This window comes from Xiphophorus couchianus, chromosome 22 (assembly GCF_001444195.1).
Source record: "Xiphophorus couchianus chromosome 22, X_couchianus-1.0, whole genome shotgun sequence".
Lineage (NCBI taxonomy): Eukaryota > Metazoa > Chordata > Actinopteri > Cyprinodontiformes > Poeciliidae > Xiphophorus > Xiphophorus couchianus.
Genome location: NC_040249.1, coordinates 2663215 through 2690652, shown reverse-complemented (window position 1 = coordinate 2690652; position 27438 = coordinate 2663215). Strand labels below are relative to the sequence as shown.

Genomic DNA, 27438 nt, shown 5'->3' with positions numbered 1-27438 from the left:
AGAACAGCAAGTTAACACCGTATTGTACAAGCTGATTAACCCATAATGTCAGCGCCGCCTTACAGTTCAGGTGACGGGTGTCCAAACTTTGCGTCACAAAAATTGTCAAAAGAACTCGCTGGCCAAAAGACTAATTTTTCCTTCTCAACAATAAACCAGAGTACTTTAACAAAACAGTCAGATTTTTTCCGTTCGTAAGGTGATCAATTACTGCAGATCCAAAACTTCAAACAGGGTTTGCAGGTAAAAGTATATATATATATATATATATATATATATATATATATATATATATATATATATATATATATATATATATATATATGTATATGTATATATATATAAATATAAATGTGCTGTGAACAAGACACAGTTTCCCTAGTGCAGCGGTGCCCAAAGTGGGTCCTGGAGGGCCTGCAATCCAGTTTTCAAAATGTTTAGGTCTTGATTAAAAAGAAAAACATTTAGTCAATTCTGTGCAATAACAACAGTTATTTAGGTCTCTCTTTTCTTTGTAAATTTTTTCTATTCTTAGCCAATTTTAACAAAGTGATAAAAAGCAGATTTGGGTGCGGCAAAGTTGAGTAAAAGTCGCAAGATAGATGTGGAGCTTGCAGGAGAAAGCAAAAAAATCCTGGTTACTTAAAGATGAATACTTTGACTTGTATTTGTCACATATAGTGAAATTATGTTTGGTTTGGTTCAAGGACAGGTGTACACTCTAGAAATTCAATTATGGAGCTTTGAAGGGTTAAATTTACAGAACAAATATAAAAATCTCCACAAAATAAGCATAAAAAAATCTTACAGAATGAAATACAAAAATATAATGTTTTGTATTGTGGCCAATATTTTCTATTGTAGAAAATGTTTAATTTGTGATCACTTTGCCCTAATTAAAAACTAAAAGTCTTAATCTAAATCAACTACCTGTGCAGTTAGAAGCCGCACTTTGGACACCCTATGTAGGCGGAAACCATGCATCATTTTCCTTCTACTCTGAGTTGGCCTGTCACCCAAAAAGAGATCAAGTCTAGTTAAGTTTGAAACTTTTACATTACAAAATGTCAGCAATGAATGAACTATCTCTCTATTTTTAGTTGCCATGTTTGTAGCATATAAACGTACTGATCTGAATAGCTTGAAAAACGTGAACGTCCTCCTGAGTAAAGAAAAAAAGAAAAAGCAACACAATCTTTCCAAAGATGGCCCACGACAGGTCGACGCCAGCGACCTGGCACCGAACACATTTCCTGAACAAACACGATCCCACTTCATACCGTATCTGTTGTCTCCAGAATGCACAAATGTCTGGATAAGATCTTCCTGATGAACCGAACTTAGAGCTGCTATTACAGGCCGGATCGCGACATGGAATCGCGAGGCCTGAAGTCATAAAGCAGCTCTGCTCAGACAAATATGGAGACATAAACCCGAGCGCATTCAGATAAGGTTCCACTTCTAAGATTTATCACACTTGAATTAAAGAGACGGAACGAAATGATTGGGCACTAAAAGAAGGAGGATTTCAAAGTCTCTAATTCAAATGGCAAGCGTAGATATTAATTTGATTTCAACTTAACATTTATTCAACCAGGTCTCGACTGGGATTTTATAAAAGATTTATAAAACAGATCCCTGGTCACAATCAGGACATATTTTGGAACAACATTGTGAGACATATGCCTGCAAAATGTTTTCACCAGGCAGGTTAAAAAAAACCAAACAAACTTGGAATTATGAGGCTTATTCTGACAACTTTAGTCCGTGGAGTTTCATTAAAAAAAATAACCTTATAACTGGAATACGTTGTGCATACATCGGTACCTGTACATTTAGGAACTTCTTCCGCAGGCGGAGGCCCAACCGCAAGGATTGGCTGACTCTCGTCCCGGCCATTCGCGAACGTTTGGCTTTTCTCCAGAGTTTCGCTCTCGGAGCTGGATTCCCGCATGGAGTTCTGGTCCGACGACTCGCACAGCTGCAAGAAGGCATGCTCCAGGGTCTGGAAGCAGCCCGCAACGGAGGTCAGAACAAGCTGCGGCGCATGGGGTTTAATTGGCGCTTTTGCGCAGTTTGTGTGAGAACAGCTCAAAGAGCAGAGAGAGGTTACCTTCTCTCCATTCTTAGTCACGTCTCAGTCATTACAAAGCGAAACCGACTCCCTGACCCCGACAGGAGCCACACGCCTGAGACCTAGAGAGTACTCACCGTTGCACTGTGGTGCTTCATGACTGCATCTGGAGGACCTTCTGCCAGCAAATGGCCGTTTCTCATCAGACCAACCTTAAGAAAATGAGAAGAAAAAAAAAACAAACATTCACAGGAGAATACTCTGATTTCGTTCCCAGTGTTTGTCTAGCAGTAAACCTATTTAAAGACAACAAGTTATTGGACATACTAAATACACGGCCGGGGCCTACGAAAAGAAGCCGACATCTAGACATATCTGTCAAGTTCCTGATAATGGTTGAGAGCACAAACAGAAAGAAGGAAATAAAATTTAAAATCCCCGTCATGTAAGAGAAATAAACTGAAATGGGAGAAAGAGCAGAGGTAGAAGTACAACACAGAGACATGGGATTTCAACAAAATCTGCTCTAATGACAAGAAAGGCTGCAAACAGATAAAGGAGCGAGTTGAACATAAAAACAAATAAGCATTTTGATCCGATGACAGATTTTATTTCTTTTCTGAGTTTTTGTGATTGTTGGGTGGACAACTTGTATTATTCAAGCTTACAGTGTTTTCCAATAGTATGAATTCCTTTTGAACGTTGCAGTGTTTTATCACATTAATCCGCAAACCTCCATGTGCTTTTAAGTGATATACCACCAATAAGAAATGCAACATAGTTTTCTTTCAAAACTTAAAAATCTGCTCTGATCTAAATATGGTAGAACGTTGGCTTTCATTTGGGTTTCTGTTTTGATTTTAAAAACATAATTGTAACAATTATATTAAATCTCGTCTTAGATCAATCTTCTAGTAGTTTACTTCTTGGTATATTTATTTGTATTTAGGCTCTTTAGAAATAATTTTGGTTTCTTTAGTTTCAGGTTCAGTCCTGTGGTGTCACGTCTGTTTCTCTTTTCACTTTTCCTCAGCCTGCCTGCCTGGTCTCCCCTCTCAGCTGCACCCTGGTTCCAATCAGCCGGCTGATTTTAGTCTGGTAATCGATCTCCTCAGTATTAAGGTTCCTCAGCTTCTGTCTCACTCTGCTGGAGTCTTCTTGCTGCTTCAACGGTCCTGGTCTCCCTTTGTTCCACTTCTCCTGATTACTTGTTGCTCTCGTCTCCCGACTCCTCCCAAGTTATTGTTAGTTTTTTTTATGATTCATCACTAAAGATATTTTATCATGATGAAATCTAAATATACAGTTTAAGGCTGTAGCTTCTCAAAATGTGAAACAATATGGTGGACATGGTAAGACTTACAAGCCAACTGAATAAAAAGTAATCTACGTAATGCACAAAAAGATGGCAGAGCCTAGATTTCTGGTGCACATATGCCATAAACTAAAGCAATGTGCAATATCTGACACTGCTAACCTGTTACAGGAGATGCTATAGTATGAAAAGTATTGATAAAACGCCTGTTTTCTAGGTCGCATCAAAGTGACATGGCAAAGTTTCAATAGCCAGGAGAGCTCATTTCTTCTCATTCCCAAAAAGTAGAGCAGAGCATATTTGTGATGTTTATTACATGACCAAAGCATTCCTCTGGCAAGGTATTAAAAAAGCCAATTAGCAACTACATTTGCGTCATTCTGACTCTGCACATCAGTTTTTGCCTTGTCATCATCATGTACTGGAAGGTAAGCAAAGCATAACTGCCTTGAGTTTTCATGAGTTAGCTAGCTAGCTAATTCAGCGGTACTGTTAGCTCCAATGGAAACCAAAAACCACTTCTGACTAATTCAAAGCTTAAATCTATTTTTTTAAAACAAGGCAAAGAATGTAGATTATATAGGACCCTGTGACATGATCTAGAAAAAAAACATTTAGATTTGTCACCAATAAAGCAGCATTTTATTTTTGTGCTAACTGTTAGCAGTAAGCAAAAATAAGACTATATATATGTAACGTAATAAACAAATATAAAACCACAATTCTGTTTGACTGAATGGCTCACAGAGAAAAGATTTTCAGTACGAGGAAATGGCACTGATTCTTCTAGAGAATGAAAACTGTACTGAACTGAACGAAATCGTGGTCTTCAGTTAGCTTAGCTAAACCTGCTCTCTCCATAAGGTAATCTACACCACATAGCTTTGGTTGGATTGCAGAAAAGCTAATCTGCATTGCAAACATTCACTTGCAATTTAACTTCTTGGATTTTATAAAGAAGATTACTTGTAAAACAATACATGAACTCAAAGAATTATTGGATTTCTGGTGAACCTGGAGTTAGTTTTCTGAGAAAGTGACTTGACGTTAATATGAAGACAAAGGGCTTTTTGATTTCCTAACATCATTTTCATGCAAATGTGATCATTCTTATGTCCTCTTTCAACTTCAAGTTTTACAAAACTCAGAAAATGTTTTTTTTTTAAGTCAATTTGAACAAAAATCTGTTACAAACCCCAAACTATGAACTATATTGAGCATATACTGTGCGTCTTAATTCCTTACTTTGTTTCTTTTCTCGCCATTCGGAAAACCCAATGTTTGTTCCCAGTATCCTCCAGCTGAGGCACATCTACCTGGTATGAACTTCAACTCTTCATAATGGGTGACAACAAGCATAAGGGTTGATTAACGTTTAAAAATAACAAGCCACTGCAGTTTTACAGCACGTTTAAACTCGCTTAAAGCCGTTATTAATTATGGCAGCGATCTACACCGCGTGAAATCCGCCAACCAGAGCAGAAGATGTAAAGAAACACACAAGTGAGCCTTTGTGCATCCTCATCCCGCCGTACCCTCACTGAACTTGAACTCATGATCCTGCTGTCAAAACCAATAAAAACTACAATTGATCTCCAGACTCATTATTCTGTGAAAGAGTTTTGATCTATAGATGTTCTGATAGTTCTCTTTCATGCCTGGCTCGGCTGCATCTGTCCATTCATTTTGTTGCAGTGTGTGCACGTCTGCGCCCGTTTATATCTGCTTACCACGTTGGCTTGCCTGGCCTCCTCTATATAGTGCGTAGTAATGATGACAGAGACTTTCCCCGTCTTCACAATCTCCACCAGATGTTGCCAGATCCTAGAATCAAAGATGGAAAAAAAAAAAAAAACACAACGCGTTACATAACTCCTGACCTGTGCACGAATGGAGTTTTCCTAAACTCGCGGCTCACATGCTTTACCAGCAGCAGGCCTGCTTCGAGCCGTCTGATCCGGCCAGGCAGTGTGATTACGTAACAACGCCGCAGCAACACCCCGCAGGGCTGGATTACAAAAAAAAAAACATGCCCGCCTTTCTCAGGAATAATCTAAACCGCTGGCGTTGACCTTAACTGGTGAAACTGTTCACCCTTCTGCCAGGTTGTAGCTGTCAGTGCACCATTACTGTCAGCAGGTTAGCAGAATGTCAGGCATTTACCGGCGCTATCGGTGTGAAGGTAATATCAATCTGTGTTGATTATCTTTTGGAAAGATAAACTGAACTTCAATCTGTGGGCAGTCATAAAAAGTGGCCTCAGACGAATTTACTAATCCTAAAATTACAATAAGTTATCAATGCTGAAAATACTTAATAATAAAATATGGTGTATTCATTGCTGATTATAATTACATAATAAGGTGCTTTAGACATATAATTTAAGTATTCATATTAAACAAATAAATGGAAACTTACTCTTTATTCATCATGTTTGTGATAGATCTGTCCAGGGTGGACACAACCTTCACACTGCAAAAACTCAAAATCTTACCAAGTTTTTCTTTTTATCTGGTTTATACTGCAAATATTTTGCTACTCTGAAAATAAGACAAATTTTGAGCAAGATGATGGAGCTTGTTTTAAGTCAATAATTCCTTAATATTTATGAAAAATGTACCCTATCCTCTGGCAAATTACTTATAGATTCACTTATAAATGTCTAGCTATAAGCAAAATAATCGGCCAGTGGAGCTAGTATTTTTTCTTCTAATCAGTATTAAGAAATTATTGACTGAAATTAAGCTCTTATCTCGCTGAAAAGTTACCAGTAAATTAGTTTCGTCTTATTTGAAGTGTAAATAAAATACTTGGTTTCAGTATAGCCTCAAGGGGCCCTGTATGAATAATCAGGAATACATGATGAAATGAATATACGGATGTTTTTGACATCATGATTTTCTTGAAATTCATTAAGCATCAGAATAACATACCGCTGTCATTTTCCCTCATGTACAAGCATAAGTATTAAATAAGCATGACCTGGTTCCAGACATGTTTCAGTTGAAAAACCCATCAAATTTTCCATTTTTTTAATGAGATGCCAGCTTAGTATTGTCTTATCTGCACCTGCTGCTGTGCACTGCAAGTCAGTGTGCTGAAAGAAGTCTTTTCCCCTTGCTTACAGTCATGTCAGCAGATTTTTTAAAAAGTGCTACATGTCCAAAGAACCAACTTCATCTGACCGAGCACTGAAGAAAATCTTCTAATAATAAAGAATGAAGGTAAAGATAGAAAATTAGAACCGTTGCAGCATTTCAAGAGGACATTCTAGTGTATTTTATGTCCCTAAAAAGATAAGAATAAATTCACAGAAATGGCTCCATTTTAAAAGATTTTATATATTGCAATAACAAAGGGTTTCAGAAAAATGATTAACTCTTTTAGTTGATCAACAGTCATTTTGTTAAGCCCAAACTTTACCTTTGTGCTGTACGCAATATTCTGGTTTGAACTAAAAACATATTTTGTTTACAACCTTTGATCAATTGAACACGTTACAATTAAATTCTGAAATTAGGTAAGAAAACTGAAAATGATGTGGCATTGATGCTCAACGTTATCATACTGAGAGAATATCTTACTGACCCACTCCTATGGTCTGCAGATAACATAACGCACTGCGGAGAAAAACAAAAGCTACGACAATAAACTTAAGTTGATGACTAAAGCGATCAGCAATAAATTGATAAGGCGATATAAAAGGATTAAACATGAGGATTTGATTATTCATTTATGAGACGGCATGGTTCCAAAGAAACATTTTCCAGCTGATGAAGTTGATGCTACAGTTTAATGTAAATACTTTCTTGCTCATCTACTTTCAAGCATTTGGAACCGAGATGATATTCATCATCGTGTCGAAAAAGATTCATCCGATCATCTTTGCTCAATTTAAACTTATCACCAGAAAGGAAAAAAATATATAGAGAGATAAAATCCTTGTAAAGACATGAAAAAAGAGACATTTGTTTAGAAAGACAAGAATTAAAATAGAAACTATCAATATTACTTCTATGTAAAACAAAACAAAAAAACAAAATCCAACTAAAATACAAATCCAGTCCAAACCAGATATTTACATGCATAGATAAAGACGCTGAATTATACAAAACTTTTAGCTTTGCTGAAGTTTTGGCCCATTCCTGGAATGAAATCAAATATTTCTGATGGCCCCTCTGCTGTCCTTAACCTACTGCAAGGTTTCCCCCAGTGTATTATAAGCCTGGCGGGCCACCAGGCTTTACTTCCTGTTGTAACTTCCTGATTGTTGTGTTGTGACGTTCTGAGGTGTTATGTTTTGTATGAAGTGCACCAGTCCCTCCTCTTGCAAAACATGCACACATGATGCTGCCACCCGGCTCATTTCAGATGTGGAATGTAAAAGCCATGACAAAGTTCTGAGATCATCATCTAAAGGCATTGCAAGCTTCATGTGAACTGCTGACTTTAAAGAAAGTGATAGAAAAATCTCCCAAAACATCTCTAATCTCTCTAGCATTTAGGAAATAAAAAATAATTTTCCTAATGCTAACTGAGCTGAAACAGGAAAACTTCAGTCTGATTGAAATGTGACCAAAAAAATGTGATGTGGTTTCTTTTGTATATACTGTATATACAATGTATGCAAATATTTGGTTCCATCAGACCTTAAGGATTTATACCCAGTTGGGCCTCAGTTGTATCCCTTTGTCTCCCTTTAGTGGGTTGTGTTTGTGTAAGGGCATCTGGAAAGTTCCACATGATTGTGAAGCGCAGTCTGCAGACCTGCTGCATGACTCACAGAGAACAGACAGGCGGCTACATACTTGGCTCTAAGCACGGGGTCCACTCCAACCGTCGGTTCATCCAAGATGAGCAGCTCAGGATTCTGCAGCAAGGCAGCTCCGAGAGACACCCTCCGCCTCTGACCCCCGCTGTGACGCACAGGGACAAAACGTGAGAAAAAAATAAAACAGGACGATCCTTCGCCAGTGCCGCCGGTTGTTTCGTAACTGGTTGATCTTATGCATGCCGCTCGATCCAGAGGAAGGCGAAAAGGTGGGAGCTGGAAGCTTCCGGAACAAAACGGTCAAGACAAACCTGCCTGGTGGTACAGAGGTAAACAACAGCTAACCACAGGGGTGACATCGTCTAAAAACATCCTCTTTGTATGTAATATTTAGCAAATCACAACTGAGAAAATGCATCTAACATTGCATTTTAATCAAATATGACATGATAAAATAATTAAATGCACAAAACGCCATTGTAAAGGCTACATATGCAACATGTTTGTGCATACCAGACATATTTTAGTGAGGTGTGTATTATGGACTTTCCTATATTAGGCCACAGCATTCACACCCGCGTAATAAGACTTCATTACTGAATAAGGTAAAGTGGCAGGGAGAGCTGAAAAAATTTAATAATAAAAAGAACAAGATGAAGACTAACTAGTCATAAAATGCACGATTTGATCTTTTTTTATGTATATGTTTTCCAGATGAAGCTTCGCCCCTTCATCTTTTCAAAATATAACACCAGAGGACACTGAAGCGAATTTTTACACCAAATTAAAGAGAAACAAGAGAACTTTATCAGCATCAGAACCGTGGTAGAGCTTATACAGAACACAACAACGTGAAAAAGTGAAACTTAATAAAATATAGTTCCACCCAGTTTAAGTAATAGTAAGCCTAACAAGGGATTTCAGTTCTGTCAACACTGCAGTGAACATAATAGTCATAAAACGGCAGCATAATTGAACTTTCCCCCGTTGCGCTTATCAGACAAGCTCTGACTGCTTTGTTGCTTTACAGCCTCTCAGGAGAAGAGATCATGTTTGTCCGCCTATGTGGGTTCACTAATACAGATAACTTGAGGTTCAAAGTCCACAGAACATCATTAACTGGCTCTATCGTACAATAAAATGCTTTTAGCCTCGACCAGGTGCACATCCGAGTGCGGGATCTTTAAAGTCGTTACTAAATGTAAAGTGCCTGTAAAGTGGTTCATGAGTTTTACCTGAGCTTTCGAACTAGGCTGTTTTTCTGAGGTAGATGCAGGAAGTCAATGAGGAAGTTCATGCGCGCTTGGGTTTCCTTCGATGTCAGGCCATGGATCCGTCCAAAGAAAGTCAAGGTGTCGCTAATGGTGAACTCGTTGTACAGCGCCAGTTCCTGTGCAACACAAACATACCCGTGTTGTAACTAGTTTCGTGTGTTTTCCTACACTAGAAGCAATAAAAACCCTGTAGGTTCCACTTCAGCGCATGTCTTGGGATATCAGTCTTTCCACATGTTGTTGCGTGATTCTTTTATGAACGCACAAAAACATGAATTTTCATGATAGCGTACAATCACTTATGTTTATTCAACGTGTTAAAGGCACGACTAAAAAATGTGTGCTTAACAAGAACGTTTGAAGTGATGTTCTGGCAAAGGCCTGTTTGGTGGGGCAGTTGATGTGTAAAAAAACAAGGTCAGGGTTCAAATCCCAGCATATGAAGCATTCTCCTTGTGAATGTGTGGTTCTCTCTTGGTGCTGCGACTCCCTCCACAGTCCAAAAATATGCCTGGTAGGTTAACTAGTCACTCTGAAATGCCTTTAGCAGTGACTGTGTGTGACCATGGTTGTTTGTCTGACCTGTAAAACTAAAGATTTCAAGTAACAAACAGGTAAAATCCTACCTGCAGTTTATAACTCTTTTTGCATTTTGTTTTCTGTATGAATGCCGATTCATTTATACAAACCCTTTTAGATCGACCTTTAAACTTGTACCACAATGAATTGGTAACAATATTCACGTAACAAATTCACGGTGGGGATGTGTTCATTTTGTGTGGATCTTCAGGATTTGTGAAAAACTGGAGGGACTTACTGATGTAATTTGGAGTCTAGAGGGCCACATGAAAAGCTGTGGCGGGCCAGATTTGGCCCCGGGGCCTTGAGTTTGACACCTGTGATCTACGGCCTCTCGTGAGAGCAGATCACGAAGGTGGAAAAGACTGATGTCCTGCAGGTAAGTTATTAACCGCTATTGATCCTTAACTAGAACCTGATATCTAAAAAGTTAGGAGTAACACATTAAGACTTATACCAGAACAAATTTGAACATTCAAAGATGAAAAAAATGCAATAACCATGCTTTAAATGTCATTTAAATATACAAAAAAAATCTAAGATTAAGACTGCATTTCCTTAAAAAAACACAAAAACATCCAAATTATTAGAGTATACAAACACAAAATATTTCCCTATGACATGACATTCATGTGGTTTACTATTTATTGGTGACATCTCTTGTTGAGTTGTAAGAAAAGAAATATCTTGGCATCAAAGAAAAGTAACATAGCGCCACATATTTCACATGTCAGTTCTGTCTCTCTATATGTGTCACACTGTGTGGATGAACAGGACGCCTAAGGCAACATGAGGGCAGATAGCATGCATGCAACTGCCCAGATCTGAACTCTAGTTTGACAGTAACGAGTTCACACTGCAGGTTCACATCGCCTAGCAACACAGGCTAAATTACTGGAGCCCCGGCGCGAGGCAGGGATTTTTGGTCCTAAAGAGCAGCTCACTGACATAAAAGCTGGCTCTAGAGTTTTCTGTAAAAAACACTGACATTACAGCTGGGTCACACCTAAAATCTTCCACACTCCTACACTTATGAAACTGTTATGTGAGAAATCTGTGGATTTGTAACAAGCTAAAAATCAAAACCTTGTCCGAAGGGTGACAGCAAAGTGTAACAGAGTTTTATTTTCCATAGAATGTTTTTTGAGTTAATGTGTCTGTTGTTCCAAAACATTTGAGACTTTTGAGTGAATGATTGTAAGGGAGCTGAGTATTGACGTTTTGCGGTTTACCTGTGGCATGTATCCAACCATCTTCCCTGGGACCTCATGTCCAGGAAATGCAGGCGGCTTCCCCAACACAGTGATGTGCCCTCTTGATATTTTCAGTGTTCCTACCATACATTTTAAAAGTGTCGTTTTTCCACATCCACTGGGACCCAAAAGGCCATAACTGCAAAACAAAATCATAAACAATTCACACGTGAGCGTGAAACTAAAGACGATTTTTTTTACGTACAAACAAGGTAAAAAACAAAACAAAATTCTACTACTAGCACATTCTGTAACAATTTCCGTTGCACACGTATCACTCGGCTCATCAGGTTTGGATGCAAGCTGTGTTGAACATGATCATGTTAGATTGATTAAAGGCTTTTGGTGGAGACATAATCATGAACCTGAGGGACCATGTCAGGGGTGGTAGAAATGTTGCTAGGTGACTGAGTTTTCAGTGCAGATTCTCAGCTTCTGAATATTTCCACTGAAAATTATTATTTTATCCATCTACATAAATACGGAAAATACTTAACAACAATGAAAAATAATCCAATAGGTCTCGGTTAGAGAGCTTGGTTCGTTTAGGTATATGAATAATGTGCAGCTATGAGCCCGAAAAACTTGGCGAAGAGGCAAACTACTGTAATTTCTTGTGTTGTAGCATTTAGCAAAAGTATTTATAACTGTTGTTGTGCCATAAGTCACTTGAATTTTTAGTAGACATGCTATTTTCTTATTGTTTACTAGTCTATCATAGTTATATCACAATTTTTGCTTATTTACCTTAACTTTAAGAGTAAAGATACAAAGATAGCTTAGCTAAGCTAAATGGAGAAAATGGCAAGTATACCCTTGTGAAATTTCATCCTGATTTTACGATCTTGAAATATTTATAAGTAAAAATGGAAGGTGTATTATACATTTATTTTTATTGAAAAGAATATGACACTCTGAAAAAGATAACTTGAAATAAAGTTTATGGAAATTACCGGTATTCAGGGCCGTGAATAATTTAGCTTAGAATAAAAGTTTTAAAGAGCAAATAGACTCAATTGGTATATTTTTACGGTAAAACATATTCCAATCAGTCTTAAATTTTTTTAATTAAAAACTGTTTTAGCTTTTAGATCCATTAATGTTTCTAAAACTTAAAAACATGTTTATGATAAGATGTGCTAGCAGTTTAGACTTCCTGGGCCTGTTTTCAAAGAAAAGGTAGGCTACTTCCTATTTATTCCCTAATATTAGCTTTAATTACAATTGATGCTACTCTAAGAAAATCCAAGCTCTTAGAATTTTTCATGTTGTTTTAACAACAATATGGATGAAAATATTGTCATCATAAACAAGTTTATAACAACACGGATTCTGGGTTTTTTTTTTTTTTTTACACAATAGTTAAAGTAGAAAACAAAAGTTGTCAGGTTTGATTTTTATCATTCTTTATTAAATCAAGACATGCTATCACAGCACATTTCGCATATTCTTAAGATCAATACTATACAAGAAGAGGCAAATGTGTTCTATTACCCTCGCTAGAACAAGAACAAGTCCTAATGAACTAAAGTGCAGAACTCTGGGTTCCTCATAGTTCCCTCTCACTGCAGGGTTCGATTGTGATAGTTGGACACCGCAAGACAAAACGTTCTCAACAGAATATGTGTCCAGGAAAACGTGTAAGAACCCCTCAAACCAGGGTTGCAAGAACAAAATAATGTCATTCTTTTCTTGCAGCCCTGGGAGGGAGAACAAAGTTGCCTGTTCTTCTAGCACACATACTTGCAATACCCCAATGACTGTTGTGACACACTTTGAATGTGTTTTACATCATCCTTTTGAGAAACACCATGTCATCCTGCACTACATGCTGTGGTTTAAGCAGCATGTTGTACAGTCTAGATGGTCTATCTCTATGCAGCAGACAAGCGAGGTATGGTGCAAGATGTGATTATTGTGCTAAATGATTTAGCACGGTCTGAAGACGTCTTGCAATGTTTGTAAGGCACTTAACTTAAATGGTTCTGTACAGTGAATTTGATTCATTATTTTGTGCATGTTTGAGGTAGATAGATAAGAATCCTTGTTGACATGATGTCCTTTTCTCTCCAGAATCAGTAGTGACCTGTAATCTGAACCTGAACATATTTCTGAGTGAACTGTACTTTTGTCATTTCAAGAATTTAGGTCAGTATAGAAAAAAGTCACATGTAAATCCTCTACTGTATTACTGGGCTCAGAAATGACGAAGACAAAAAGCGGCGACAGTGGACAAAGGACAGAAACCAGAAGCTAATTTTCCAAGAAGCTGAAAGCTGCGGTGTCGCAGAACATACTGCGGCGCTTAGGAGTTAGCACTCCTAAGTGCTAACTCCATTAGCACTTAGGAGGGGTGCAATTTTCTTTTTTCCACAAAAACCAGCCAAAGTGCTACATGTGACTTTTTTCTATACTGACCTAAATTCTTGAAAATCGGTGCAGAGTGAAAGCGAACCTCTCCAACTAAAAATGTAACAAATATTGTAATTTTGGTTCCCAATCGAACAGAGTCTAATGGACGGCCAGGTGTGAAAACCCCCTTAAACGTGACAGTACTCACATCTGTCCCTGTGGTACGGTCAGGTTAAGGTTGGTCAGGACCTTTAGCTTTCCGTACGACCGGCATACATCTCGGCACCGGATTGCAACGTTGTCCGGTGTGGCAGGCAGAGACGCTTCCACGTCTTTTTTCATGTTTCCCTCTGTCATCTGGAAGAGAGCGGACAGTTTATTAAAGGACATCAGTGAAAGTTCACGCTACGGATCACTTGTCCTTTACTCTATCAGCTCCTCATCAAACATTTGCACCTTACAATCTGTGTCTCAATCTGTGATAAGATTGAGACTTGAATGTGCGGCTTTATCTCTGCAAAATACCTCAAACTGCAGCCAATTTAGAGCAATACATTGTTGGCATTTTCCACTGCAGATGCAATCTACTATATAGATAAGATTTATAATAGCAAATTATTGACTAAATAATTCAACTTCTAAAAAAAGAACTAAGGTTTGTTTTGCTTTTTACAATAATGTAAAAAACAAAATATACCCATGTATAGTGTTTATACATGTGTATCAGCACAATACTTATGACTAATGAAGCTACCCAAAACATACACTAGGTTTCATTTTTTACATTTTTTATTTGTTTGAGCTACTGACCTGGCTTTGTGAAAGTCCGTTGCTAAGACAGAAAATATAAAATCTCCCACAGTCCACCAGCATTCCTTGAATTGCTTCATGTTTGTCTTTGTGTGCATATTTACAAATCTTACGTTTAAGACGGAGGAAAAAATGCCACAGGAGCACATTTTGTTTTGGCATATTTTGGTTCCAGGAACATTGTTTGCCAAACGTAAATCGGTTTCATTGTTGCTTTGTATGAAAAAGCAAAAATATTTCCGTACTCGACAAATTTATTTTGTGGAAATGCCCACTTGTTGCTCAAGTTACAACATGCATTTTTGTGTATCTTGGCAAATATTTATAGAAGTGTTTTGCTGCTGCTTAAAAAGAAGCTAATTTCACTTATTTCACAAAGAGGCTCAATCCTGAAATTATTCATTTTGAGAAACTCCTTCAAGCATATTTTCCATCATTTATTATGAAGTAAAGAGCAACAAACCAGCATGCTGTTGACTGAATAAATGTTAGGTTTGTTTCGTGGCTTGAATGGCTCCATTAACTGGGTCTACAGGAAGTGAATGATGGGTTGGTAAACTTATGACCCCCAGAGTCCACTGAGTTCACTCTGCGGTGTCTTCTAGATGCAGATTCATGACTGTTGTACTATCAAAGGCACAGACAAAGATGTTTTCACCAATCATTTTGTACTCTGTAATCAAACCTGTCCTTCTTTTCATTAGATTCCTGTAGAATTCCAGTATGAAGTTTTTAGAAAGACAGTTTTTAAATTGGCAAACAGGTTTAAACTTTGTCCAAATCGACAGTCAAGTGGGAAAATCATCAGAAAAATAAGCCACTTAAACAAAGAACAATCCATTTTTTTTATATCAGCTGAATTGAGGTAGCAGTCTGATCAGATTTTGTACAGTCTGCACTCGGTCAAAAGTCTGCTTGGACTTCTTCTGTGGTTACAATTTGTACTAATAGTGTCGGAGAGGAGTTGTGCTTTGGAAATGCTGCAATAAGGTCAGCGTGGTTATTTGTCTTACACCGACAGGATTGCTCAGATCCGAGTTGTGTCTAAAGGAATAAACTTGCCTATATGTGGTGAATTGGCCTGGATGGAACAAAATTAATGCTGTAATTTGTAACTTTCCTTTCTTCAGTTTCCTCAGTCTGGTCAAGCAGGTGTCTGAAGGCGAACAAGCCATCTGTTTCTGGAACCTTTTCTTTTCCCAGAGATTTATTCATCATTTTAACTGCTAAGAATGCAAAACCTAGTGGAACATTTAAATCGCTTAGAAAAACATTTAATTTTTTATGTGAAAGTTAGAAAGTTTTTTTGTTTTGTTTTTTGGAGCTGATGAACAATTAGACAATTTTCCCTTGATTTTCTTTGATTGGATCAGCAAGACAAATACAGAAATATATTGTTGTTTTTCTTCCTGATCGTTAAATTTGACAAAATTAACACGTCCCAGAGTTTTCATTCTATAAATGCACCAATTATTACCTTGTTTTTGGTGCAGTTTTTATTTTGCTTCATAGGCGTATCTAACCGTTACACAGGTGTATTCACAGAATAAACTTGTATTAAAATTCACAGTTTATTCACTGTTAATGATATAATCCCCCCCCCCCTCAATATTTTCAAAGTTTTATTCATACTCTCAGACAAATCTTTGTCTGAAATAACGTGCTTTAAACGTATGAACTTTCACTGCCGAAAGGACAAAAGAAGTATGGATTCAAGCGGTGCAAGTCACTCAGACACCTTATTTGAGTTTCATTCCTACAGAATCCAGCGGATTGCACCTTGATGCAATCTGCTGGGGAAAAAAACGAACCTTGTTTGTTTGACCTCTACTTCACGACGCGGCCACCAAATCACTTAGGGTGAGATCCAGGTCCATTCTTTCAGAATTTGTCAGCAGGAACCCAAACTACGTTGCCCCTCACCCTGAAAAGCACCAGAGAAGCGTCACGTCGCAAAGCACCTACGGGAACGTACTCGGACATTCCTCGCGATATGCTTGCATCACCGCCTTCCAGCCATCAGGACACAAATTATGTGGTTCCAAAACCAACCAGGAACCCAGTAAGCTGTAATCACAGCATTTCTTTTGCGGTTTCCCCCCAAACTAACTTCCTCCTTTAATCCGGAATCTCTCATTTTCCAGCAGGGAGATTAGAGGGATTGCATTGCATAATCTGGAGCATTTGCTCGGTCTACCCTTTGCTACTGTAGTCTAAATATTTCACCCTTAATACACTTCTGCTCTGCTTAAGAGGAGCCCTACTTTTACATAGAAACTAAACTGTGTAGGAAATGTTGACATTGCATTGCTGATGAAGATTTGATGGAGAATTCCAGCAATAAGACTCACCCAGGAGAGAAGATGTGGGTAGAAAGTGAACGGTCCAGAGGCTGCAGAGCAACTGACTCCTGACTGTGCATGTGAATGTCACTTGACACAAACATCTCAACTAAGTTGTAGAACAGGTTTTAGTTCACGAGCCAGCAGGTGGAGAAAGGCATGCTTCCTTCTTTAATAAATACTCCGTTAGAATAGCACACAACACACACACAGAGAGAGAGAGAGAGAGAGAGAGAGCTAAATCTAACCCTTAACCCAAAAACAACGCTTCATTTTATGGGGTCCATGCTTTGTGTCCCATAAGGACCAATAGGTCCCCTCGGCTTGGTGTGTGTCAGGTGAACGGTCCTTACAAGGTATCAAATACAAGAACACATTTTGCTCTTCACCGTTCAGCAGCTGCCTTCCAAAGCACCGATTTGAAAATAATAATAAAAATAATAATGATGAAGATGACTTTTTTTTTTAGCTCCTAATTTCCGATTTTGATCCGAATCCAGATGTCTCTGCTCCAATCGGAAGACGGGCTGTAATTAATGGAAACACTGGACTGGTTCTCTGCACGGTGAGAATCCACTTCCTCCCTCTGATACTGACCTAAGTGAACCCAACAGGTCTGCTCTCGTTCACCGCTCGCCCCGCTGGGGTGATCAGGAAGAATTCCTACCTCTCCTGCCAAGTTGCTTGGGACTTGCGTCATCGCCGGGTGAAAGAAAACGAGCTCTCCTGCGTAGACTCTTTAAAAAAGCGGAAAGTCGCGGCCAGTAAAAGAGAACCGACTGCTCCGAGGCCGGCCAATCGCAGAGTATTTATAAGCTACGCTTCGGGCCGACCCTCCACTTTCACTTCTCCCCCCTGACATAGCAGCGCGTCACGCAGGATGTGAGCCACTGATGTCTCTCTCTCCCCCCCCTCCGCCTCCATCCAACACCACCTGCGATAAGGCGCATCCTTGCTCCCTTTGCGCATAAACCCTATTCCCTAACCCTTTAACCCAAATACTAACCCTTTAGTATTTGACATAAAGTTTGTCATCGCATGAGAGAAAACGCCAAAACATGACACGGCTGCTTCTGGTTGCGTGCATCCAGCAGAGTTGAACTCCATCCCGGTGCAGCGGCGCATCAAGGCCCGCTCTATAGACGGAGGAGAGCCTCGATGCGCACCGAAAGCATTTTTTTTGTGTGTGTGTGTGCATTTCTTCTTTTTAAAAAAATCAAAAGCAACTTACCAGCTGCTCCCGCATCTCGGTGGAGTATGCTGGGCCGGTGATGGTCGCATCTTTCCGGCCGGAAGCCTCCGCAGCCATGGCAGCCGCAGCGAGGAGGAGGAGGAGGAGGAAGAAGAAGAGCAGGAGGAGGAGGGAGCTGGATCTGTGCAGCAGAGAGCGCCACAGAGGGGCGACAACAAGGAGAGGCACGGATGGGCTGCGGGAGGTCCAACTGCTTTCTAATAACTGGAACATATTTAGGAAGGTCATTTGGCATTTTCACTCACGAATGATCACATAGTGCATATCTCTATATGACAGAGTTGCCGTAGAGGAGACTATGACAGTAAAATTTCCCGTCTGACCTGAACATTTTTGGCAAACTTCTATGGGAGACTGGGGTCAAACTTAGCTGTGGGCGAAACTGACCCCGCAGCAAAGCTACTTTATTTGTGCCCACAAATGCGACTCTTCTATCTTCGTTTCTGACCTCATGTCGTAGCTCATATAGCATAATTGATACATGGAACAAATTTAAATATATATATTGTGGTCTAAACACATTTTTTTTTTATGATTTACTAAATTCACTTTCAAGATTGAAAGGTGTTTTTTAAGTAATAAAAGCCAAACAATTTTACCCATGGTTCTTACCTTTACAAATTTCATTGACTAATGCCTTCCTCCTAACTATTTGGTCACATGATGTGTTTTTTTGTTTTGTTTTTTTACCGTTTCCTAGCAACAATGGGTGGGTATTTTGTTAGGTTTTTTTTTCAATACAGCAACAAAAGTAGGACATCATTTTGATGTCGAATGGGAACAGATTTTCAAAACGCGTTACAAATAAAAATCAGAAAAGTGCGGCATGGGTTTGCTTTTATTTCCCCCCTTATGCCGATTCTTGTGAAGAAAAGTGCAGCCAACTTAATCTCAGTGTAAATTCCATCTGTTCTGTGAAGGCTTCAAAGGTTTGTTAGAGGACATTAGTGGAAAAACCAGCGGGCATGTGAGGAGTAAGCTGAAGTTATGTCATAAAACAAAGAATGGGATGTTTCATTCAGATAAGACCAAAATGTTGCTTCTTCACAGAGGAAAAATGCGTACAGAGTGCCTGTAAAAGGTGCTGAGTCAGCAGTTCTGGGACTGGGCCTGCGCAGAACAGAAAGAAAAAACAAAACAAAACACATCTGAGCCGTGTTATCAGGCTTGAATGCCGCCATATCTACGCTTCGTTTCTCTCCAGCCGCACACACTCCTCCGTCGGGCGCAATGCTTCCACTTCATGTGCCATAGGCCTCTCTCCATATATGCATATACTCGTGCATGTTCTTTTTAAAATCGTAAAATTGCACACGGGTGGCAACATAACGCTTTGCATTTAATAATAATGTTGTTCAATATTGTGTATTTACACACGTGTTGAGTGTTCAACAGAAGTAAAAGAGCCAGCGACGATCAGCTTGGCATGTCCTACACCGGGTGCGTCAAAACTCATTGTATGTTTGGGCCACATTTGGATCACGAATGTTCTCAAAGGGCTGGTTGTGTCAGAAGGCATCGATACAACCCATTAAAAGACTGTTAAAATATTTATAAATAACTGCTACTTCTTAAAGTACTCCTTAAAATTGAGCACATTTTTACATTGACCAACCGCTCCAGGATTTTTTATTTTTTTCAGTAATTTGTTGTAGTCAAAGTCACAGATTTTGTGGTGTTAATTTAGAAAGATTTTCAATAAATATGCGACTCTCCGTCGCGATCTCGGACGACAACTTGACGTAAAAGCTGAGGCAGCTGTGTATAGTAAAGTAAGAAGTGCTGCCACCTGCAGGCGGAAGTTAGCATCACTTTAACCCAGTGTACAGTATACAATCACACGTACATAAGCAGCAGCATTACGCAGCACAACGTAATTGTGTCACAGCGCTTTGGCTCTGGTGGAGAACATCGCCAAATAAATATATAATTTGATATAGCCAAATGCTAAAATGTGTTTTGCTACACGGTGATATTTGAATGCCGATGTTTATTACATTACGAAGTGTTCTAAGACTAAACTTTGCCTTATAACCAGTTAGTCAAGTCAAGACTAGCTCCTAAATCTATGTTTAAATTTGTGTTTATTGAATATTGCGATACTAAGCATTGACGTTTTGTTTTCACTTTATTTACAGTTTACCCGGCATGTCCGTGTAAAAGCACTCAGCAATAAAATTAACAACGACAATCTTATGTTCTTTGTAACACTCTATATTTAAAACCCTGGACAAAATGATAAAGAACTTTATTTGGGAGGGGGAAAAGCCTAAAATGTCTGTCCTAAAACTCCAAACTAAAATAGAATACAGAGAATTGTGGCGTTAATGTTACGCATGGTTAAAAACTACAAATGGCCACCTGTGATGACATCATAAAAGAGCGTCAGGCTTGGGTAGTCCGGGTGACGCTGATTGTTATAATGAAGCCCACGCTGGGAGTTTGTTGGTCCTTAATAAATCAATAACGAGCTGCCCTCTGCTGGCAGACAGTTGCCATCACATTTTTTAAAAAATGGCTTTATTGCTACGATTAGAACAAAATGCGTTCGTGTTCTTAAACAACGCAATAAACCCAGAAGCAATAAAAATCTACAAAATTATTTAAAAATGATATTTTTATAAGTTAAAGATTTGCTGTATTGCTGAAGCAGTGTTGGAGCTTTGTGCCATCTGACCGATAAAATGTATTCATTCCCTTGATGCTCTATTCATTGCCTTTACAAATCCGTCCTGATCAACAAAATTCAGCTAATTTGACTTTTTTTTTAACTAAGAAATATTTTAATAAATGTCCAAATGACATGTAACATTAAACAAGTGATTGCACAAGTATCCAGCCCTTCAAGTCTGTATTTAGATGCACTTTTAGCTTCAATCACAGCATGTAATAAATCGACTTTCAATCAGTTTTTTGCACCAAAGACGTAATAATAATAATAAACATGTTTTATTATTATAAAACACGACAAACCAATGGGAATCTCATCTGTCCGTGTATCAATCAACTCCAAACCATTTCTTTGTTCTGTCACAATTATCGATTTATTCCATTTTGATCATCATACTCCAAACTTTGCAAGGACTGACCGCCCCGCTCACCGCTTCCTCATACACACAAAGCCAGCAGGCCAGTGACCTTCCCATTCATACTTGGTGACGTCACGCCCACATCGACACACCCACCACCCAGGTGTCAAAGTCGCTGCTCCTGTCATATCAATAATTACTTATTTCATTCATATGGCTCTTACAGAGCCTCAGTGAAAACATGTTTATTATTATTAACTCTGCTGCAAAAAACTGATTGAAAGTCGATTTATTCACTGCTTGTTTATTTCTGTTAAGGTTGAGATGGAACTGAACATGAAAACGGCTCTTTAAACCATTCAGACTATGAACACAACAGAGACACAATCAAAACTGTCAGATGACTTAATAACTCAGAAATAGTCCAAATTAGGATGTATTTTTATTTCTTTCCTACTTATGGAAAGTTTCTGTTTATATCATAGGTTTGAGGTGCCTTTCTATCCTAAAGAAAAAGATATAAAACTTCAGATATTTCACAAAGAGATACTAACATTCATGGAAAAACCTGATGATAACCTTATATTAAAGCAGAAAGTACGGCGGCCATCGTAAGAAAGGCTTACAGTATTCAATTATGCCGCATTAACTGATCAGTACAGTACTGCGAGGAAACGTAAAAGAACATTTATCTCCCCATGTCCCCCAGAGGGCTCCATAAAAATCACCTCTGTGGGAGTTAAATCAACACTGGGCTTTTTGCTGTGCACAGTGTTTGGTTGGGCTTCCTGCATTTGGGGTCAAATCAGGCCAAGTGGACTTTAGTCAGGGTTTTCTTTTATTTTTTTATGGACTTTTCAAGTGAGATATACTCTCGTTGTTTAAGGTACTGCTGTGATGTCATGAGCACAAAGATCATGACATAGTGATGTTATAGTGAGAGGCTTTGACTCTGTCAAAGTCCCGGTCACAGTCATTGTGTTCCAAGAGTTCCAAGGTAAGGTTACATTCTGTGAGTAGGAAACGTAAAGCGATTGGTATCCAATGAAACGTTCATCGCAAGATTCGCGGACCAAGGCCAGGTCGGATCAATTAACTGAGAATGATCCACGGTCCCATAAGAAAGCCCTGAAAAATGATTGTGGAAGAGCTAGAGAGACAACGCGGCCTTCCATACTGGAAGAGATCAAGCGAAGAGAAAGTTCTGTGTCCAGAGAGAGAATTCAAAGTATTGAGAAAAACTTACAGACACAGCTGGACAATGTTTGTAAGCAGAAGAAGGAATTTAAACAGTTAGAGGCTAAACATTTTAAACTTTCTAGCAATCATAAAGGGATTTTGACTAAACTTCAGGAAAGTGAAACTAGAATTCAGGAACTTGAAAGTCAGGTAAAATACACGGAACGATGTCTTGCAGAGAAGACATATGCTCTCAGGACTGAAACCACACGGGGGTACCATCTGGATGATACAGTAGCAACACTGAAGGGGTTCAAAGAACGAGCGGTGGCCGCAGAAAAACAGGTGAGGGAGCTTACAGATGAAAACCAAAGAGTGAAAGTACAGCTAGACATGTCTAACCAGAAAGCAACCACATTTAGAAAAGAATCAGAGGCCCTTAAAGTCGACCTTAAAAAGCAGTTAGATCTTATGAGAACGAAATTGAAAACGATTGGCAATCTTAAGCTCGATTTGGATGCAAAGCAAAAGGCAATCGATGCTCTAAAAGAAGAGATTCAGAAACAACACAAAGTTACCCAAGAAATAGAACTTGAGGCGAAAAGAAATCGACAGAATGAAGAATCATCACTGAAGCGGGTAAAGTACATGGATGAAGAAAATTTGAGTTTAAGAAAAGAAGTCAGGTCACTACACAAGTCTTTGTACGATTTTGAGATGAAGTTGTCAAAACAAGATTTGCAATACCAAAACCTCCAGGAGAAATTTGAAAATGCACACACAGAAAGAGCAATCCTGCAGAAAAAAACCCACAAACTGGAAATTTCTACAGCGAGTCTTGAGAAAGAGGTTGTTGAAACCCAGACACTCCTGGAAAAGTCCCAGCAAGAGAATCAGTTTCTGAAGAATCAAGTGGAGCAGATGAAGATAAGGATGGCTGAAACGATTCAGATCGCAAAGGAAAGAAAAATAAAATTTGAAAAAGACCTCCAGCGTACACAAGAGGATTTTACGAAACTGAAGATGCAGAGAGAAGACGCTGTGACAAAAAACAGAAGAGCCACAGAAGCACTTTACTCTAATGAGAGAAAAATTGGAATACAGGCTGATTTAATTCGCGAACAGGATTATAAGATTATAGAGCTAACTAAGGAAGTTCTGCGACACCATGAGAATGCTCAGAAATTTAAAGTGGTTAGAGCAACTTATTCTAAGGTGCAAAGGTTAGGGCTAGATGAAGAGAGAGGAGATATTATACTTCTCCCAGACACCGACAGGAAAACAGAAAAACTAAAAATGTATCGGATTGAGAACCGCAGATTGTCCAAAAAACTGGAAGAGAAAGAGACAAAAATTAAGGATCTCAAGCTTGAGGAGCAGAAGCTGCATCATGTGGTGAAGAATCTCAAATCTAAGTTAGACTATCTGCCGGAAGATGCATTGCATGAAGTGCATGTGAGTCAGACCAAATTTAAAGCTCTCAGAAGACAGATAAAAGCCCAAGAAGCCGAGATTAGTGCATATGTAGCAAGAATAAAACTGCAAGATGCCACCAACGAAGAGTTGAAGAATAAGCTTAAAGAGATCTCATTATCAAAGAAAAACAGATTTCCACCCATTGAGTCAAAAAATATCAAACTGAAATCTGAGGACTCAGACCCAAAGTCTATGAAGAAACCCCGAAAAATTGTTTATCTACCGCCTCTTCAAATTAGTTCATTTGGAAGAGCAAAAATGTAAAAGGATGTGGTTGTTTATGTTTGACTGCCTCTGGGCGATCACAGTGACGTCATTGAGCACGTCATTGTCTCAGGTGGGCAATGACAGAGAGACCTGGAGGGTCTCACCAACATGCCTTCCATTAAGGAAGCTGAGCCTGGGGACTCTGGGTTGGGCTCTCCAATCTCTAGGGACGAGGTCGCCGAGGTGGTTAAAAAGCTCCTCAGTGGCATGGCCCCGGGGGTGGATGAGAACCGCCCAGAGTTCCTTAAGGTTCTGGATGTTGTAGGGTTGTGTTGGCTGACGCGACTCTGCAATATCGCATGGACATCGGCGGCAGTTCCTTTGGATTGGCAGATTGGGGTGGTGGTCCCCCTATTCAAAAAGGGGGACCAGAGGGTGTGCTCCAATTATATGGGGCCATGGTCTTGAGCCGGAAAAAGGTAGAGTGCCTTCTCCGGGTCGGGGGGGTTGTCCTGCCCCAAGTGGAGGAGTTCACTTGGGGCAGTGAACTCCGGGATCTTGTTCACGAATGAGGGAAGAAGGGAACAGGAGATCGACAGGCGGATCGGCGCAGCATCTACCGTGAGGCGGGCTGGATGGATGGATGCCTCTGATTGGTTGTTTCTAGATAGCACTGGGAGAAGGAAGAGGAAATAAATTTTTCACATATTATCTCCATGCCATAATTTCGCAACATAATGATAGTTTCAACAAATATGTTAAAAAAATGCCAAGCTAACACTGTGGACTGGCTGCAGAGCAGAAAGGAGGCTGTTTTTTATAATCATTTTATTAAGAATGTTTGAATTTCTGTCAGTAGTAAAAATATTGATAATTGTAAAAAGAGCAAAGACACAGAAAAATCCTAGATTCCATGGAATGATGCTAACTAGCTTGTAAATGAACACAGTGTTGCTCACCTGTTTTTTTTACTGGGACAGGGGTCAAAGGTTATGTTGGGATTGGAGCTGCTGCTGACTGACTCGCCTGTTAATGTGGTAAAAGGTACAGGGACAAGTTAAATATGTGAATATCTTGGAATTTCTTTTCCTTCGTTCATTAAATGCCTGTGAAATGGAGGCAAACAACAGTCTGTAGCTAAGCTAACTATGCTAAATGATTGATAGTCTCACAGAGTCTACCCACCACTCTTGGAAAAAAACTGTGCTACAAATTGACTCTCATGTCTTTTTCTCTCTCTTTTTGTTGAAAACCTGACTTTATTATTTTTCTAGGCAGCATAGTAACTGCCACAGTCGTTCTGGGGCCTCATGCATGTGCGGTGCCATATTTTATAAAAATTAATTGTTATTCATTCATTGTTATTTAGACCATGAAGCATCAAACCAAACAACAACATAACACGCAGACAAAATAAAGAAAATAAAAATAAACGGATGTGAAAACTTCACTCGAATGTAAATAGTACTTTACCTCAGTTTTTGTCTCATAAAGGTGCAACGCATTGGTCCGTGCATCGAAGCGCATGAAATGCATCTATGGGGTCATTTCATTCTCACTAAAAAAAGAAAACGGGGTTGGATTAACAGATTAACTCCAGACAGGTTTGATTACTTTAAGGTGATCAAGGTGTGTATACAATCACACGTACATAAGCAGCAGCATTACGCGGCACAACGTAATTGTGTCACAGCGCTTTGGCTCTGGTGGAGAACATCGCTAAATAAATATATAATTTGATATAGCCAAATGCTAAAATGCTAGCTGTGTTTTGCTACATGGTGATAATTTAATGCCGATGTTTATTACATTACGAAGTGTTCTAAGAGTAAACTTTGCCTTATAACCAGTTAGTTAAGTCAAGCCTAGCTCCTAAATCTATGTTTAAGTTTGTGTTTATTGCGATACTAAGCATTGATGTTTTGTTTTCACTTTATTTACAGTTTACCCGGCATGTCCGTGTAAAAGCACTCAGCAATAAAATTAACAACGACAATCTTATGTTCTTTGTAACACTCTATATTTAAAACCCTGGACAAAATGATAAAGAACTTTATTTGGGAGGGGGAAAAGCCTAAAATGTCTGTCCTAAAACTCCAAACTAAAATAGAATACAGAGAATTGTGGCGTTAATGTTACGCATGGTTAAAAACTACAAATGGCCACCTGTGATGACATCATAAAAGAGCGTCAGGCTTGGGTAGTCCAGGTGACGCTGATTGTTATAATAAAGCCCACGCTGGGAGTTTGTTGGTCCTTAATAAACCAATAACGATGATACAGTTTGACTCAGCGCACTCTTTGTAATATGGTATTTTCCGCACTATAAGGCGCACCTTCAATGAATGGCCTATTTTAAAACTTTTTTCATATATAAGGCGCACCGCATTATAAGGCGCATAGAATAGACGTTACAGTAGAGGCTGGGGTTACGTTATGCATCCATTAGATGGAACTGTGCTAAAGGGAATGTCAACAAAATAGTCAGATAGGTCAGTCAAACTTTATTAATAGATTACAAACAAGCGTTCTGAAAACTCCGTTCATTCCCAAAATGAATAAACAGCTGTTTGATTATTTTCCCCGAGGTAAAGTAAGTGACGTGGTATTTTCGTGACACAGTTTATCTTTTAACAACAGCAAGGTATAACATATAGTGGAGGGGAACTTTTCCTCGATCCAATAAACACGTAAAAAACAGTCTGATATTGTTACGGTAAATCAAACGTTAGTGCAATCACAATATATATCCACTTCCGCACCTTTGATTCATTCATGCTAAATTCTCTCGCTGCTGCTCTATCCCCGTGTTCTACTGCGTCACTGATCGCCTTGAGCTTAAACTCTGCGTCGTAAGCGTGTCTCTTAATAGGAGCCATTTTGGGGTCTTTACACAAAACCCAGCGTGCACCGCGCGCTTCTTCTTCTACGGGGGAAAATGAAGTCGGCGGCTGCTTACCGTAGTTGCGAGACCTGTTGCGGCTCAATATTGGTCCATATATAAGGAGCACCGGATTATAAGGCGCACTCTCGGCTTTTGAGAAAATTGAAGGTTTTTAGGTGCGCCTTATAGTGCAGAAAATACGGTAGGTTTTTTTGAAGTGGCCTACTCAAAGTTTGCACTTATCTTTAAACCCTCTGCTCAATCGAGTGTGGCCCGAAATCTCTCCTTAGCAACACAACTTATTACCAGTTATCACAAACAAATAACGCCCGAGTTATGAGGTTTTAAAAGACACTAGTCAGGGCAGATTGGTTTGGATATGTTTTTGTATTTGGTCAGGTTATGTTTTTCTGATTTCAACGTTTGTTTGACGATCTGAAAAGCTTCAAGATAAATCATTTCTGTAAAAAAAAAACACAAAAAAACACACTATTGATCAAAACAGCTTTTCGGGATTTCTGAAGTTTTCACCAAGTCAAATTTAAGACTTTGTAAGACCATTACGAAAGGGATTTAGGACTTAAATAACAAAGAGAAATGAGCCACTGGCTACGACGAACACCGTCGAACACCATCCAGCC

At 39.1% G+C, this 27438-nt stretch overlaps 1 protein-coding gene across 3 annotated transcripts in view; it reads right to left on the bottom strand.

Moving 5' to 3' along the window:
* Positions 1-18213, bottom strand: part of abch1 (ATP-binding cassette, sub-family H, member 1) — a 37264-nt gene extending 19051 nt beyond the window's left edge. Inside the window, exons 1-8 of one of the 3 annotated variants that reach the window (XM_028007481.1) lie at positions 18002-18213; positions 13827-13975; positions 11246-11405; positions 9396-9550; positions 8198-8305; positions 5120-5213; positions 2212-2286; positions 1828-2005 (exon numbers count right to left, since the gene is read on the bottom strand). In XM_028007481.1, coding sequence (XP_027863282.1) covers positions 1828-2005; positions 2212-2286; positions 5120-5213; positions 8198-8305; positions 9396-9550; positions 11246-11405; positions 13827-13975; positions 18002-18079 — 997 coding nt within the window. In that variant the 5' untranslated portion in view covers positions 18080-18213. Of the gene's footprint in view, positions 1-1827; positions 2006-2211; positions 2287-5119; positions 5214-8197; positions 8306-9395; positions 9551-11245; positions 11406-13826; positions 13976-16779; positions 16958-17437; positions 17606-18001 lie in introns of those variants that run through there. The other 2 variants (XM_028007482.1, XM_028007483.1) reach the window with 2 other exon arrangements.
* Positions 18214-27438: the final 9225 nt, after the last annotated feature.